Genomic DNA, 16,785 nt, shown 5'->3' with positions numbered 1-16,785 from the left:
AAAGATGAGTTGTTGTTGTAGAGCACCGTTGAGACAATTGCTGTAATGTCTTGTCAGTATGAATTGTTTCTTAAATAGCCTTTCATGCCAGGTGTTGCAAAGCCTGGTCTCTGTGGATGGTGTCGCTACGGTGCACCGTTTTGCAACGCCCCATTCATGGAATAACTGTTTCATCATGTCCATGCCAGTTGTTGTTGTAATGCTCTCCCTGGTCGCCTGCGTCTCACTCAACAGGTGCGAGAGTTGGGGGGGGGGTTGCTGTGGGTTGGGGGGTGGGGGTTGCTGTGGGTTGGGGAGGGTGGGGGATGGGGGGTTGTTGTGGGTTGGGGGGTGGGGAGTTGCTGTGGGTTGGGGGAGGGTGGGGGGTTGCTGTGGGTTGGGGGAGGGTGGGGGGGTTGCTGTGGGTTGGGGAGGGTGGGGGATGGGGGGTTGCTGTGGGTTGGGGGGAGGGTGGGGGGGTTGCTGTGGGTTGGGGGGGTGGGGGGTTGCTGTGGGTTGGGGGAGGGTGGGGGATGGGGGTTGGTTGGGGGAGGGGGGGTTGCTGTGGGTTGGGGGGGTGGGGAGTTGCTGTGGGTTGGGGGGAGGGTGGGGGGTTGCTGTGGGTTGGGGGAGGGTGGGGGGGTTGCTGTGGGTTGGGGAGGGTGGGGGATGGGGGTTGCTGTGGGTTGGGGGAGGGTGGGGGGTTGCTGTGGGTTGGGGGAGGGTGGGGGGGTTGCTGTGGGTTGGGGAGGGTGGGGGATGGGGGGTTGCTGTGGGTTGGGGGGAGGGTGGGGGGGTTGCTGTGGGTTGGGGGGGTGGGGGGTTGCTGTGGGTTGGGAGAGGGTGGGGGATGGGGGTTGGTTGGGGGAGGGGGGGTTGCTGTGGGTTGGGGGGGTGGGGAGTTGCTGTGGGTTGGGGAGGGTGGGGAGTTGCTGTGGGTTGGGGGTTGCTGTGGGTTGGGGAGGGTGGGGGATGGGGGGTTGCTGTGGGTTGGGGGGAGGGTGGGGGGGTTGCTGTGGGTTGGGGGAGGGTGGGGGATGGGGGGTTGGTTGGGGGAGGGGGGGTTGCTGTGGGTTGGGGGGTGGGGGTTGCTGTGGGTTGGGGGGAGGGTGGGGGTTGGGGGTTGGTTGGGGGAGGGGGGGTTGCTGTGGGTTGGGGGAGGGTGGGGAGTTGCTGTGGGTTGGGGAGGGTGGGGGATGGGGGGTTGCTGTGGGTTGGGGGGAGGGTGGGGGGTTGCTGTGGGTTGGGGAGGGTGGGGGATGGGGGGTTGCTGTGGGTTGGGGGGAGGGTGGGGGGTTGCTGTGGGTTGGGGGAGGGTTTGGGGATGGGGGGTTGCTGTGGGTTGGGGGGTGGGGGTTGCTGTGGGTTGGGGGAGGGTGGGGGGTTGCTGTGGGTTAGTGGGAGGGTGGGGGGTTGCTGTGGATTGGGGGAGGGTGGGGGGTTGCTGTGGGTTGGGGGGAGGGTGGGGGGGTTGCTGTGGGTTGGGGGAGGGTGGGGGATGGGGGGTTGCTGTGGGTTGGGGGGTGGGGGGGTTGCTGTGGGTTGGGGAGGGTGGGGGATGGGGGGTTGCTGTGGATTGGGGGAGGGTGGGGGGTTGCTGTGGGTTGGGGGAGGGTGGGGGGGGGGTTGCTGTGGGTTGGGGAGGGTGGGGGATGGGGGGTTGCTGTGGGTTGGGGGGAGGGTGGGGGGTTGCTGTGGGTTGCAGCCGCAGTGAAAGGCAACATTGAGAGCGGTGGGAGAGGGCTGGACACAAGTGATGCAGCCGGGAGTCGGGGCAACATCTCTGAACCATTGGCTCCGCTCTTGCCCCCGCACTGACCAGTCTGCCGACAGTTCCTCCACATAGGGAAGTTTCTCCAGCGCGAGGCATCGTGGGTACTACGGCCGCCATTTGTCACAGGCCTGCATGCGTGACTCCGAGGTGAAACCAAAGATGGCATGAATCCTGTCCCTGCTGTAAACCTGCTGCAAAAGGCCATGTGTGGAGTCTGGAGGGTAGAAGGTGATTGGGATTCTCACCCTAGGATTTAGGAAAAATTAGGAGCAGACTAAGATAAACTTGGAAAGCAAACAAAAAATGAGAAGGGCCAGTGGATGGGACAGTTTGAGAAATCACTTCTCCTGTGGTCTTTTCAGAGCTTCCAGGTGGTACTCAGTCATGTAGACACCACAGTCATGTGGACACCACAGCCAAGAAAGCTCACCAGCGCCTCTACTTCCTCAGGAGCCTAAAGAGGTTTGGCATGTCCCCTTTGACCCTCACCAATTTTTATTGATGCACCATAAAAAGCATCCTACCCAGATGTATCACGGCTTGGTACGGTAACTGCTCTGCCCAGGACCGCAAGAAACTACGGAGAGTTGTGGACACAGCCCAGCGCATCACGGACACCAGCCTCCCCTCCATGTCTACACTTCTTACTAAGATAAGAGAAGATAAGATCAGATCTCTTTATTAGTCACATGTACATCGAAACACAAAGTGAAATGCATCTTTTGCATAGAGTGTTCTGGGGATAGCCCGCAAGTATCATCACACTTCCGGCGCCAACATAGCACACCCACAACTTCCTAACCCATACGTCTTTGGAATGTGGGAAGAAACTGGAGCCCCCGGAGGAAACCCACGCAGATACGGGGAGATCGTATAAACTCCTTACAGAGAGCAGCCGGAATTGAACCCAGGTCACTGGCGCTGTAATAGCGTTACACTAACTGCGACACTACTGTTCCTGCCCCTACACTACCGTGCCTGGTAAAACAGCCAGTGTAATCAAAGAGCCCACCCACCCTGGACATTCTCTGTTCTCCCCCCTCCCATCAGGCAGAAGATACAAAAGCCTGAAAGTACGTACCACCAGGCTCAAGGACAGCTTCTATCCCGCAGTTATAAGACCATTGAACGGTCCCCTAGTCCGATAAATGGATTCTTGACTTCACAATCTACCTCATTATGGCCTTGCACCCTATTGTCTGCCTGCACTGCCCTTTCTCTGTAACTGTAACACTTTATTCTGCATTCTGTTACTGTTTTCCCTTGTACTACCTCAATACACTGATGTGATGAAATGATCTGTATGGACGGTATGTAAAACAAAGTTTTTCACTCTACCCCAGTACCTGTGACAATAATAAACCAATTTACCAATTTACAGTTTCTTTTGAAGAGCAGATGGGAAACTCAAACCAGTCAGTGGCTGTCAGAATCATTCGGTTCGTCAAGACCTAAATATTGCTGTAAGTGGAATACAGAAGGACAAATGTTTGTTCTGCATCTGAGAAGAATTTAAAACTAAGGATGTGTTGGATTCAACTGCTTTAATTAGTTCTTTAACATGTATGGTGTTTAATACACCTCAAGTGCAGCACAAGGAATGGCCACTTGCTAGCTTATTGGTTCGTCCATCAGGTGAATATGTGGTTTTTTCATTGGTTGGTTTGGCCACAAGTACCTAATAGGTTTCCTGATTGGACTATTGTTAGCTAAGGAGCATCTCTTATCTCAGGTAAAAAAGGTGTCGCTTTTTGTTAATCTATCTCTTGGTCTTCCTTCCCCCCCTCCCCAGGCCTGAGCTCATCTTTAGTTCCCTTTGTCTCGGCTCATCAAAGCCAGTGCCATGTGCTCTGTGACTGTTTCTTTGTTTTAAATTTTTCCAATAAAACTTTGTGAAGCACCAAGTTGTTTTCAACTCATTCCCGGACTCCTGAAAGAACCTGCGGATTCAAAAATAACTGGATCTGACAGATGCAATAAGTCTGATGCTACTGTGCAAGTGTTCCATCAGCATAACATTAGTGTTTAAGTACTGTCCGTTTATTTCATACAACATTGCACTGAGTGAGGTTTCTGCTCTTGCTCCAGCCAAACTCCGTCACCTCTTTCCTCTGTTGCTCTCTCCCTCCGTGACATGTCCTTCAATTTCCCACTTCTCCTCAATATTCATTATTTTTATCGCTACACCACAAAAAGCATCCCACCCAGATGCATCACGGCTTGGTACGGCAACTGCTCTGCCCAGGACCGCAAGAAACTGCAGAGAGTTGCAGACACAGCCCAGCACATCACGGAAACCAGCCTCCCCTCCAGGGACAGGGTCTACAGTTCCTGCTGTCTCAGTAAAACAGCCGGCATAATCAAAGACCCCCACCCACCCGGGTCATTCTCTCTTCTCTCCTCTTCCATCCGGCATAAGACACAAAAGCCTGAAAGCACGTACCACCAGGCTCAAGGACAGCTTCTATCCCGCTGTTTTAAGACCATTGAACGATAAGATGGACTCTTGACCTCACAATCTAACTCGTTATGGCCGTTGCACCTTATTGTCTGCCTGCACTGCACTTTCTCTGTAACTGTAACACTTTATTCCGCATTCTGTTATTGATTTCCCTTGTACTACCTCGATGCACTGATGCGATGAAATGGATGGCATGCAAAACAAAGTTTTTCACCATAGCTCAGTACGTGTGACAATAATAAACCAATTTATCAATTTATTCATCATTTACCAATTTATTACAAAGAGAGTGATTCCTTCCTCACCCTTCCAGGTATCCCAGACTATCTGGGGCCTTTGCAGCTCATCCACATTCCATCTGTCCTGGCCAATATTTACCCTTCAACCAGCATTGCTGAAATAGGTTGTGTGGTGACTCTCACCCTGCTCTCCATGGCACCTTGCGGTGCACAACTCGGCTGCTGCTGCCTTTGCCACGTTCCAGCACTGACCACAATTCAAAACTCCTTCAGCACGATGGAAAGTCCTGAGTTTGTGGGCGGTGCTACACAAACGAAAGACGACCTTTCATTATTGGGAGGGAGGCCCTGTAGCCGGGCTGCAGTGCTTTATCCCTTCTCCCATCTCCTACCAGTTACACTCATCTGTTCTGGACCCGGTCTCACTCCTGATCCAGTGCAGGTTTTGCTTCAGATCAGGCCTGCTCCCCGAAGTGTGTTTCTCCCACATCCCCATTGACAGTCCTGGTCCCATTTCCATAATTTATGGGTGAGCTCTGTCCTGTTCTGGGTGACACCATCCGATAAGGCCGTGCATCTGCAGTTCCCTGTCACCCTTTCCCTGCCCCACCCTAGCCCCAAGTCCTGCCCCCTTGATACAGTTCACATCCTCGATCCTGCTCTGTGCTGATCTCTCCCTGGTTTCTGACCCTGTTCCACTGATGGGCCCCGTCTCTGCTGTCACACCAATCAGAGCAGGTTTCCCCCTGGTTATGGTGCCTGTGTTGCAGTAACTGACTGCTGTGTGTTCCCAGCCATCTTTGGGTCACTTTCTTTCATCTTTTAAATGATGAAAGGAGCTGGGAGCAAACAGTTAAAACCCCATCAGCTTCTCCTCTGGCTCCAGAGCTTTCAGTGATAAGGAACGTTTGTACAAGGCACCCATCTGCCCTTGACTGATCCTGTTTTAGCTCCAGTGGGGAATTCAGGAGAAACTTCTTGACCACAGCTGGGCTGAATGGCCTGTCTTTGCACCGAACATTCTCTGCACAGGGGAGATATTAAGGGCTTGAAAGACATAGGGTTTCAAACAGAACTGATTTATTTGTCATATTAAAATCAAATCCTTTCATGGGGGTATTAACATCAGCAGAAACAAACTGCAGCTTGAAAAACAATAACCAGGCCCTGTTCTGATTTGTTATTGGAATAACCACAGACTCCAGCGCCTCATGGTGTTTCGGTGAGTGCGGTGTTTAAATATTCCACATATGGCACACTTAAAGTTTGCTCTCAGTGTGAACTCGCTGGTGTTTCAACATGGAGGATGACTGGGTGAACCCCTTCCCGCACTCGGAGCAGATGAACGGCTTCTCCCCGGTGTGTTCTCGCTGGTGTGTCAACAAGTGGGACGACTGGGTGAATCCCTTCCCACACTCGGGGCAGATGAACGGCCTCTCCCCGGTGTGAACCCGCTGGTGTGTCAGCAAGTGGGAGGACTGAGTGAACCCCTTCCCGCACTCGGGGCAGACGAATGGCCGGTCGCTGTTGTGAATTCGCTGGTGCTTCAGCATGTTTGATCGCTCACTGAATTCCTTCCCGCACTCGGGGCAGGTGAACGGCCTCTCCCCGGTGTGGACCCGCTGATGTCTCCTCAAGTTACAAGACTCGCTGAATCTCTTACCGCACTCAAAGCAGGCGAACAGCCTCTCCCCCCTGTGCATCCGCTGGTGTATCTCCAGGTTGGATGAGCGGGTGAATCCCTTCCCACACTCGGAGCAGGTGAAGGGCTTCTCCCCGGTGTGAACCCGCTGGTGTCTGAGCAGGTTGGAGGACTGAGTGAATCCTTTCCCGCACTCGGAGCAGGTGAACGGCCTCTCCCCGGTGTGAACCCGCTGGTGCGCCACCAGGCTGGATGACCAACTGAATCCCATGCCGCACTCGGAGCAGTGTAACGGTCTCTCCCCAGTGTGAATCCGCTGGTGGGTCAGCAGGTTGGATGACACAGTGAACCCCTTCCCGCACTCGGAGCAGGTGAACGGCCTCTCCCCGGTGTGGACCCGCTGGTGCTTCATTAAATCGCTGGACCCCTTAAAGTTTTTCCCGCAGTCAGAACAAGGAAACGGGTTCATCGCTGCGGGGGCGAGAGGGTTGTGATCCGTGGGGTGGGGGTGGTGGGGGGTAAACCAGCGAATTGCTTCTCAGTCACAGAGCGGGCGGAGGTCCCTCCCTCGCCCGACGGAGGCTCCGGGAGCTCGGCGGCAGGGACGAGGTGAAGCGCGGGTTAAATCACCAGCCGAGGCCGGGTTCCGGGCCCCAGGAGCAGCCGCCAGCTGGAGGAGAATCGGTGCAAGCTTCAGAAACGCTGCGGGCCCGCCGCACCGGGACCGTCCCGTCCCGGTCCTGATCCCGATCCCGGTCCGGATCCTGATCCCAGTCCCAATCCCGTCCCGGTCCTGATCCCTGTCCCGATCCCGGTCCGGATCCTGATCCCAGTCCCAATCCCGTCCCGGTCCTGATCCCGATCCGGATCCCGGTCCCAATCCCGCCCCGGTCCTGAACCCGATCCCGGTCCCAATCCCGTCCCGGTCCCGATCCCGGTCCGGATCCTGATCCCAGTCCCAATCCCGTCCCGTCCCAGTCCTGATCCCGATCCGGATCCCGGTCCCAATCCCGTCCCGGTCCTGAACCCGATCCCGGTCCCAATCCCGTCCCGTCCCGGTCCTGAACCCGATCCCGGTCCCACTCCCGTCCCGGTCCTGAACCCGATCCCGGTCCCAATCCCGTCCCGTTCCTGATCCTGGTCCGGGTCCCGATTCCGGTCCGTCCCCCCCGCACCTGTGACCCGGGGTTGAACCCGCTTTGTCCCACCAGCCTGACCCAGGATGCATTGCGGACGCCCCCGAGGACTGCGCATGCGCGCTCCTCGAACGGCGGCTGCAGAGCGCCTCCCTGGCGCGGGGCATTGTGGTCGGGGAAGCCGCCATTGATACCCCGCAGCATCACCCGCTCCCACCACCGCCACCCCGCCTTGTCGCCGACCAGCTAACCTCGCCCTGGAAATGCAGGTGGAGGGAGTGATACCCAGACGTTGGAGGTTTGGAATTGGCTCTGGACGACGGAGGAACTGAGCTAAAATCCCAATCAATGACGAAACCTCTCCCGAAACTGCCAAGGTCAAGTCAACTGATGCGGTGTCAGTTGTTCCGTTCGTATCCGAGATTGGCAGTTTATGGTCAACCAGGGATGTGAACAGATGTGAGGGAAAGATATGCTCTTGGGGTTCGTTAAGATCAGCCAATACCGAACAGTCGAGAGGGGCTACAGTGTGGAGCATGAAACCAGTTTCGTTCAATAGTCTTCATCTGAGCTCAGCATGAACTTCGTCGGAATCAAAGTCGAGTTTATTGTCATCTGCACAAGGACACGTAAGCAAAGGGTGCAATGAAAAACTTACTTGCAGCAGCATCACAGGCACAGAGCATCAGAGACACAACATTCACAAGAAAGACATAAACATAAATTATACACAATTCTTCCAAGAAATAACAAATTAGAAGAAAAAAGCCCATCTTAATGCAAAGTGATCAAAGTGGTCATAGTGTTGCTATACTGTAGTGATCAGGGTTGTTCCGGTTGGTTCAAGAACCGAATGGTTGAAGGGAAGTAGCTGGTCCTGAACCTGGGGGTGTGGGACTTCAGGTTTCTGTACCTCCTGCCTGATGGGAGCTGCGAGAAGATGGCACGGCCCGGATGGTGGGGATCTTTGGTGATGGACATTGCCTTCTTGAGGCAGCACCTCCTGTAGATACTCCCGATGGCGGGGAGGGATGTGCCCGTGATGTATTTGGTGGAGTCCACTGCTCTTAGTGGATTATTCAGAATGTATTTGAAGTTGCATCCTTGATGTCAGATTATCTCTTTCTTGTCTTATGTTCTGATCACCCCCTCTGTATCTCAGCAGAACCTTCCTCAGTTGTTTCACTCTCCCCCAGCCCCAAGTTCCATCATCTAACCCTTGTTGCAGGCTGACAAGGAATGTTTTGGTAAAGTTTTATAAACACGTTTCCTTTCTTTATTCATGTTCCAGGATCTGGGCATCACTGGCAAGGCCGACATTTATTACTCACCCATAATTGCCCTTGAGAAGGTGGTGGTGAGCTTCCTGCTTGAACCACCGCAGTCGTAGCGGTTAGTGTAACGCTTTACAGCACCAGCGACCCGGGTTCAATTCCCGCCACTGTCTGTAAGGAGTTTGTACGTTCTCCCCGTGTATCTGCATAGGTTTCCTCCGGGTGCTCCGGTTTCCTCCCGCATTCCAAAGGTGTCCGGGTTAGGAAATTGTGGGCGTGCTATGTTGGCGCCAGAAGCGTGGTGACACATGCGGGCTGCCCCCAGAACACTCTACGCAAAAAGATGCATTTCACTGTGTGTTTCGATGTACATGTGACTAATAAAGATATCTTAAGATCTGAAAAATCTTAAGATACACCTGCAGTACTTTTAAGGAGGGAGTTCCAAAATTTAGACCAGTGATGAAGAACCAGTGATGTATTTCCAAGTCAGGATGGTGTGAAACTCGTCGGAAAACTTTTAAGTGATGATATCCCACTGTCCCTCTCTTCTTGGTGGTGGTAGAGGTCAGACTAGCTGGGGCAAATACCTGGAGTGTATGTTGTAGGTGGTACACACTGCAGCCACTGTTTACTGGGGGTGGAAGCAGTGTATGTTTAGGATGGTGGATGGGGTGCCCAACAAGCAAGCTGCCGTGTCCTAGGTGGTGCCGGGCTTCTTGAGAGTTGTTAGTGCTGCACTCACTAAGACAAGTGCAGCGCATTCTATTATGTTCCTGACTTGCTCCTTAGAGGTGATGGAGAGGCTTTGGGGTGTCGGGGGTGAGGCTCTTCCCGCAGGATACCCAGCCGCTGACCTGCTCTTGTAGCCATGGTATTTGTGTAGCTGATGTCACTGAGTCTGTGGTCATCCCCAGTGGTGACCCTAGGATGTTGATGGAGGGGATCCCAGCAATTGCAATGCCTTTGAATGACAAGGCCAGATGGTTAGAGATGGTTTTTGTTTCTCACCTCTGTCACCATGAGTGTAACTTGCTGCTTATCATCCCAATGGAGCAGGAGAAGGCTACTTGACCCCGCCACTCAATATGATCATGGTTCTTCTGCCCCAGTCTTTCTCCCCTCTTCTGTGCCGTTTCCCCCTAGTCCCACTGTTAGAGGAACAGCACCTATAGGGGCAGCACAGTAGTGTAGCGGTTAGCGTGACGCTATTACAGCGCCAACAACCCAGGTTCAATTCCGGCCGCTGTCTGCAAGGAGTTTGTACGTTCTCCCCGTGTCTGCGTGGGTTTCCTCCGGGTGCTCCGGTTTCCTCCCACATTCCAAAGACGTACGGGTTAGGAAGTTGTGGGCGTGCTATGTTGACGCCGGAAGCGCGGCCACACTTGCAGGCTGCCCCCCAGGACACTCTACGCGAAAGATGCATTTCGCTGTGTGTTTCGATGTACATGTGACTAATAAAGAAATATCCGATCTTATCAAATTCCACCTGGGCAGTCGCCAACCTGACAGCATGAATTCTCAAACTTCCGGTAACCACCCTCCCCCATCCCCCTCTCATTTTTCTTTCCCCCAATCCAACCGCCCACCCTTCACCTTCTCTCTTTCCCCTCCCCGACCATCTCCATCCGCCCATCACCCTAGAAAGCCATAGAAAGCATCCTACCTGGATGCATCACTGCTTGGTACGGCAACTGCTCTGCCCGGGACCGCAAGAAACTGCAGAGAGTTGTGGACACAGCCCAGCGCGTCACTGAAACCAGCCTCCCCTCCTTGGACTCTGTCTTTACCTCTCGCTGCAGGTCGTACTGATCATACAGGTCAATTCATTACACAGTGCAGTTACATTGAGTTAGTAGAGTGTATTGAGGTAGTACAGGTAAAAACAATAACAGTACACAGTAAAGTGTCACAGCTGCAGAGAAAGTGCAGTGCAATAAGGCGCAAGATCACAACAAGGTAGATCGTGAGGTCAGAGTCCATCTCATCATAAAAGGGAACCGTTCAACAGTCTTATCACAGTGGGGTAGAAGCTGTCCTTGAGCCTGGTGGTACGTGCCCTCGGGCTTCTGTACCTTCTGCCTGATGGAAGAGAGAAGAGAGAATGTCCCGGGTGGGTGGGGTCTTTGATTATGCTGGCTGCTTCACCAAGGCAGCGAGAGGTAAAGACAGAGTCCAAAGAGGGGAGGCTGGTGTCCGTGATGCGCTGAGCTGTGTCCACAGCTCTGTGCAGTTTCTTGCGGTCCTGGGCAGAGCACTTGCTGTACCAAGCCGTGATGCATCCAGATAGGATGCTTTCTATAGTGCATCAGTAAAACTTGGTGAGTGACCTAAAAAGTGAATTTTTAAAAAGCATTGATTTATTATTCAAAAATAGCATTCAATAGTCCAGAAAATTTGCTAATCCAGGACCACTAAAATCCCGAGCATGCCAGTTTATCGGAGTTTTACTGTTTATCCATACGATTTGACTAAGTTAATTGTTTCAGCATAAGTTTCGCTGCGGGATTTTTGTCAATGTATTGATGGTTTAAACAGTTCTCTCTCTCTCCAGGGCCACATTAAGCAGTTGATAACATACAGTTGTCAACTAATTGCAGCTCTGAAACCCACTCTTCAGTGCAAGATGGCCAGACTTTGCCACAGTATGTTGCCTTGCTCTCCACCAGTGAACTTTTTACCCTCACTGCAGTATCCCAGTAACAGGCCACATACAGTGCAAGCCAATCCTTGTCGTTCAGGTGACCTTCAAAGGGAACACAGTTCTGGAAATCTGGACGTCAGTCTCCCTGCCTAAGAATTTGGCAACGTTGCCAAATGGGAACCTACCACCAGGCACATCTTCCCCTCACCCCCTTTCCGCTTTCCAAAGGGACCACTTTCTCCGCGACTCCCTTGTCCACTCGTCCCTCCCCACTGATAACCCCCCCCACCCCACCCCTGGCACTTATCCCTGTAACAGCACCAAGTGCTACACCTGTCCCTGCACCTCCTCCCTCACCACCGTTCAGGACCCCAGACAATCCTTCCAGGTGAGGCAGCTCTTCACCTGTGAGTCCGAGGGTGTCATTTATTGCATCCGGTGCGGCCTCCTGTACATCGGTGAGACCCGACACAGATTGAGGTGACCACTTCGCCGAGCACCTTCGCTCCATCCGCCGCAACAGCCAGGACGTCCCGGTGGCCGCCCACTTCAATTCCACATCCCACTCCCACACTGACATGTCTGTCCGCGGCCTCCTCTACTGCCACATTGAGGCCAGGCGCAGGTTGGAGGAGCAACACCTCATATTCTGCCTTGGGAGTCTCCAACCTGATCATCGATTTCCCTGACTTCTGGTAACCCCCCCCCCCCTCTGCTTTTCCTTCTCTCCCCCCCCCCCAACTTCCTTTGTCTTCCATTATTCCCATGGCTCCCTTTCCCCGCCTTGATGACCGGCCCGATTGCTTTCCGATGTCTCTGAGTGAGGTGAGGAGATGCTGGCTCTGGTCCTCCGCGTTCCTCTACAGGCTCGAGTCCGACTTTCTCTGCTGCAGCCGTTGGTTTACCCCAGCGCTCGGGGCTCCCGCCACTCGGCATCACCCCCATTGTGTCTCTAATTTGCTCCAAATTTGCTTTCTTCCTCACCCTTCTAATCCCACGTAAATTGGTAAATTAGTTTATTATTGTCACATGTACTGAGGTACAGTAAAAAGCTTTGATTTGCATGCCATCCATACAGATTATTTCATTACATTGAGGTAGTACAGATTAAAACAATACAGAATACAGTGTCACAGCTGCAGAGGAAGTGCGGTGCAGGCAGACGTTATGGTCATAACGAGGTAGATTTTGAGGTCAAGAGTCCACCTTATCGTACTGGGGGATGGCTCAGTAGTCTTATAACAGCTGGATAGAAGCTGTCCTTGAGCCTTCCAGTTTTTGTGAGCTTTCCAGCTTTTGTATCACTTGCCTGACGGGAACCTTGCGGGGAGATTTTTAAATAATAACCCTCACCAAACATTGCTCCACCCTTGAAGTGGGTCTGGATAACCCAGGCATGGAGCAAAAGAACCCTCGCCTGTTTATTTAAGTGCGTGCAAGGAAGCCGCCCAGGCACAGAGCTCCGGGTTGACTTAAAAATCACAAAGTATCGAGGAAAGGGTTATTTGAACATCAAGATCTGGCCCGAGAAAAGAACGTGGTCTACCGGACAGCAGTAATCCCTGCCCTCTTATGTGCTTCTGAGACCTGGACTTCCTGCAGCAAGTGTCTGATTCACAGCCAGTGATGCATTTGGAAGGAAGGATGAGGAGAGGCAGCGTAAACTCAATGGGGCAGGTGTAAAAGGGGATCAAGACCAGAGAGACCTGAGCGAAAATGTCCACAAATCTCTGAACACTCCAACATAAACTTCTACAGATGTACTGTTAAAAGCATCCTGACTGGTTACATCACAGTCTGGTATGGAAATTCAAATACGCAGGAACGTAAGAGGCTGCAGAGAGTAGTGGACTCAGCCCAACACATCACGGGCACATCCCTCCCCACCATCGGGAGTATCTACAGGAGGCGCTGCCTCAAGAAGGCAACGTCCATCATCAAAGATCCCCACCATCCGGGCTGTGCCATCTTCTCACAGCTACCACCGGGCAGGAGGTAGAGAAGCCTGAAGTCCCACACCACCAGGTTCAGGAACAGCTGCTCCCCTTCAACCATTCGGTTCTTGAACCAACCTGCACAACCCCAGTCACCACCTCAGTACAGCAACACTGTGGCCACTTTGCACTAAGATGGACTTTGTTTTCTTTGTTCTAATTGTGTTCTTTCTTGTATAAATTGTGCATAATTTATGTTTAGATTATGCTTTTCTTGTGAACGCTGTTTATCTGATGCTCTGTGCCTGTGATGCTGCTGCAAGTAAGTTTTTCATTGTGCCTGTGCACACATGGACTTGTGCAGGTGACATTAAACTCGACTTGACTTTGAAGGTGCCGGGACGAGTTGATGAGACCACTAACGCAGCCAGTCACGGTCCTTGGCTTTACGGACGTCTTGCATTTCTTCTCAGGAGCTCCCAAAACACTTCTCAGCCAATGAAAAACTGCAGTGACTACACTTCAAGGTCAAATAAGGAACATGGTAGTCAATTTGTGCACAGCAAGATCCTGCACACTCTAATGAAGGGTAATGTTGATGGGGGGATCAATATTGGCCAGGGCCTCAGGGGAAAAGCCCCTGTTCTTCAAAACCTTGTCCATCTTCTGGAGGCAGCCAACGAGACCCTGGCTGAATGTCTCGTTGTGAACTGCAGCAATTCCTCAGCACTGCCCTGGACTGACATCCTGGAATGCCATGGAGTGAGACTTGACCCTGTGACTTCTAACCCAGAGGTAACCGACGCAAGGCTGACACAATAGAGACACGGATTACAGAAGCAAGGGAGTGATGTTCTACCTTCATGAGTCTGGAGCATTGGGTCCACCTCTGGGCTCCTCAATGTAGGAAGGACATCTGGGGCTGCAGGAGATTTACTCCACGGGGCTAGGATGAGAGATGTCAGTTGTTTGGAGAGACCGGAGAAGTTAGGATTGTTCCCCTCAGAGCAGGGAGGGTTAAGGGGAGATTGAATAGAGGGGTTCACATTATAAGATAAGAAATCTTTATTAGTCACATGTACATCGAAACACACAGTGAAGTGCATCTTTTGCGCAGAGTGTTCTGGGGGCAGCCCGCAAGTGTCGCCACAATTCCGGCGCCAACACAGCACGCCCACAACTTCCTAACCCGTACGTCTTTGGAATGTGGGAGGAAACTGGGGCACCCGGAGGAAACCCACGCAGACACACGGGGAAAACGTACAAACTCCTAACAGACAGCGGCAGGAATTGAACCTGGGTCGCTGGCGCTGTAATAGTGTTATGCTAACCGCTACAGTACAGAGTAACTGGGGAGAATTGGGACTGGAGTTGGTTTATTAGTGTCACTTATACTGAGGTACAGTGAAAACCTTGTCTTGCATACCATTCATACAGATCAATTCATTACACAGTGCATTGAGGTAGTACAAGGTAAAACAGTAACAGAATACAGAATAAAGTGTTACAGCTACAGAGAGAGTGCAGTGCAGGTAGACAATAAGGTGCAAGGTCATAACAAGGTAGATCGTAAAGTTAAGAGTCCATCTTAGCGTACTAGGCAACCATTCAATAGTCTTATAACAGCGGGATGGGAGCTGTCCTTGAGCCTGGTGGTACACGCTTTCAGGTGTTTGTATCTTCTGCCCGATGGGAGAGGGGAGAAGAGAGAATGTCTGGGGTGGGTGGGGTCTTTGATTATGGTGGCTGCTTCACCGAGGCAGCAAGAAGTGTAGACAGGGTCCATGGAGGGGAGGCTGGTTTCCGTGATGTTCTTTCTGTGGACACAGAGAAAAACTGTGCCCACAACTCTCTGCAGTTTCTTGCTGTCACGGGCAGAGCAGTTGCCAAGATTTACCAAGCCAAACCAAAGTTACCAAGCCAAAAGTGTTTCCATTGGCAGGAGGGTAAGTAACCAGTGTCACAGATTTAAAATAAAGGGTAAAGAGCCTATGGGAAATGAGGAGAAATACTTCAAACGAAGCAAGTTGTTGTGTCCTGGGACACCCTGCCCAAAGGTAGACACAAGAAATTCTGCTGATGTTGGAATCTAGAACAATACACAAAATGCTGGAGGAACTCAGCAGGTCAGGCAGCATCCATGGTGGGGGGGGGGGGGGGGGGGGGGGAATAAACAGTCGACAAAATAAACACTGGTGAGACCCGACGCAGATTGGGGTGACCGCTTTGTCGAGCAGCTTCGCTCCGTCCACAGCAACAGCCAGGACCTCCCAGTGGCCGCCCACTTTAATTCCACATCCCGCTCCCATACCGACATGTCGGTCCGCGGCCTCCTCTGCTGCCACGCTGAGGCCAGGCGCAGGTTGGAGGAGCAGCACCTCATGTTCTGCCTTGGGAGTCTCCAACCTGACGGCCTCAGCATCGATTTCTCTGACTTCTGGTAACCCCTCCCATTCCTTCTCCCCCCCCCCCACCCCCACAGTGTCTTCCCTTATTCCTGCGGCTCCCTTCCCCCTGCCTTGATGACCTGCCCATCTCCTCTCCTCCCCTCCCCCATCCTTTATTCCACGGTCCACCGCCCTCTCCTACCGGATTCCTCCCTCTTCAGCCCTTTTGCCTCTTCTACCTATTACCTCTCAGCTTATTACATCTTCTCCCCCGCCCCCACCCACCTACCTTCCCCACCGCCCCCCCCCCCGAACCCGCCTCTCCCCTGCCTGCGTGTGCTCCTCCCCTGCCCCCCACCTTCTTATTCCGGCTTCTGCCCTCTTCCTCTCCAGTCCTGATGAAGGGTCTCGGCCCGAAACGTCGACTGTTTATTTCCCTCCGCGGATGCTGCCCGACCCGCTGAGTTCCACAGCGTCTTTTGTGTATCTGCTCCTGCCCGAAGGTGGAAAGTAGATTCGACAGGAACCTTCAAAAGGAGAATTGGATTAAAAAAATGTTTAAAAGGAAATATTTACCAGAGGAACAGGGATAAAGCACGGGGAGTGGGACTGATAAAACCTCCCTTCTTCAGGGCACACAGGGTCCAGATGGAGTTCTAGAGTCTAGAAATGAGGGCAGGCTCTCAGGAAAAGAGCATGGCCATTAGGGGCTGCAGTGCCGAAAGTTTTCTTTACACAGAAGACCTTGTGAGTTCTCAACCTCAGAGGGGGCGGTTGCTCACTCGCTAAGTGTATCGAGGCTGCGCTTGACGTGGTTTTGCAGATTGTGAATTGGAGGTGGGGAGAGTGAACAAGGTCCATGATGGTGGTACAAGCTTGAGGGGCTCCACGAAATTGGACCGTTATACATTCCTTTCGGGCACAAAAACACAAACAGAAAGGGATCGAAACTTGGCTTATAGAAGAAGTTAAGATAAAATATCTTTATTAGTCAAATGTACATCGAAAACACATCTTTTTTTTTAGCGTAGAGTGTTCTGGGGGCAGCCCGCAAGTGTCGCCACGCTTCCGGCGCCAACACAGGCACGCCCACAACTTCCTAACCCGGACGTCTTTGGAACGTGGGAGGAAACCGGAGCACCCGGAGGAAACCCACGCAGACACACGGGGAGAACGTACAAACTCCTTGCAGACAGCGGCCGGAATTGAACCCGGGTCGCTGGCGCTGTAATAGCACTGTGCTAACCGCTACACTACCAGTATCAGTTCCAAATAGCAACCAGAGGAAGTTCCCAGAAAAAGAAGAAATCCAGAA

The 16,785-nt window shown here is 52.7% G+C and overlaps 1 protein-coding gene and 1 pseudogene across 1 annotated transcript in view; one reads left to right on the top strand and one right to left on the bottom strand.

The window, feature by feature from the left end:
• Positions 1–16,785, top strand: part of LOC127576398 (zinc finger protein 729-like) — a 135,718-nt pseudogene that overhangs the window by 67,654 nt on the left and 51,279 nt on the right.
• Positions 5,524–16,785, bottom strand: part of LOC127576850 (zinc finger protein 850-like) — a 33,688-nt gene continuing 22,426 nt past the window's right edge. Inside the window, exons 6-8 of the mRNA XM_052027656.1 lie at positions 16,231–16,382; positions 6,726–7,384; positions 5,524–6,629 (exon numbers count right to left, since the gene is read on the bottom strand). Of these exons, the coding sequence (XP_051883616.1) occupies positions 5,713–6,629; positions 6,726–7,384; positions 16,231–16,382 (1,728 nt within the window). The 3' untranslated portion in view covers positions 5,524–5,712. The remainder of the gene's footprint in view (positions 6,630–6,725; positions 7,385–16,230; positions 16,383–16,785) is intronic.

The sequence above is a fragment of the Pristis pectinata genome, chromosome 12 (genome assembly GCF_009764475.1).
Source record: "Pristis pectinata isolate sPriPec2 chromosome 12, sPriPec2.1.pri, whole genome shotgun sequence".
NCBI lineage: Eukaryota > Metazoa > Chordata > Chondrichthyes > Rhinopristiformes > Pristidae > Pristis > Pristis pectinata.
This window is presented reverse-complemented; position numbering and strand designations above follow the sequence as displayed.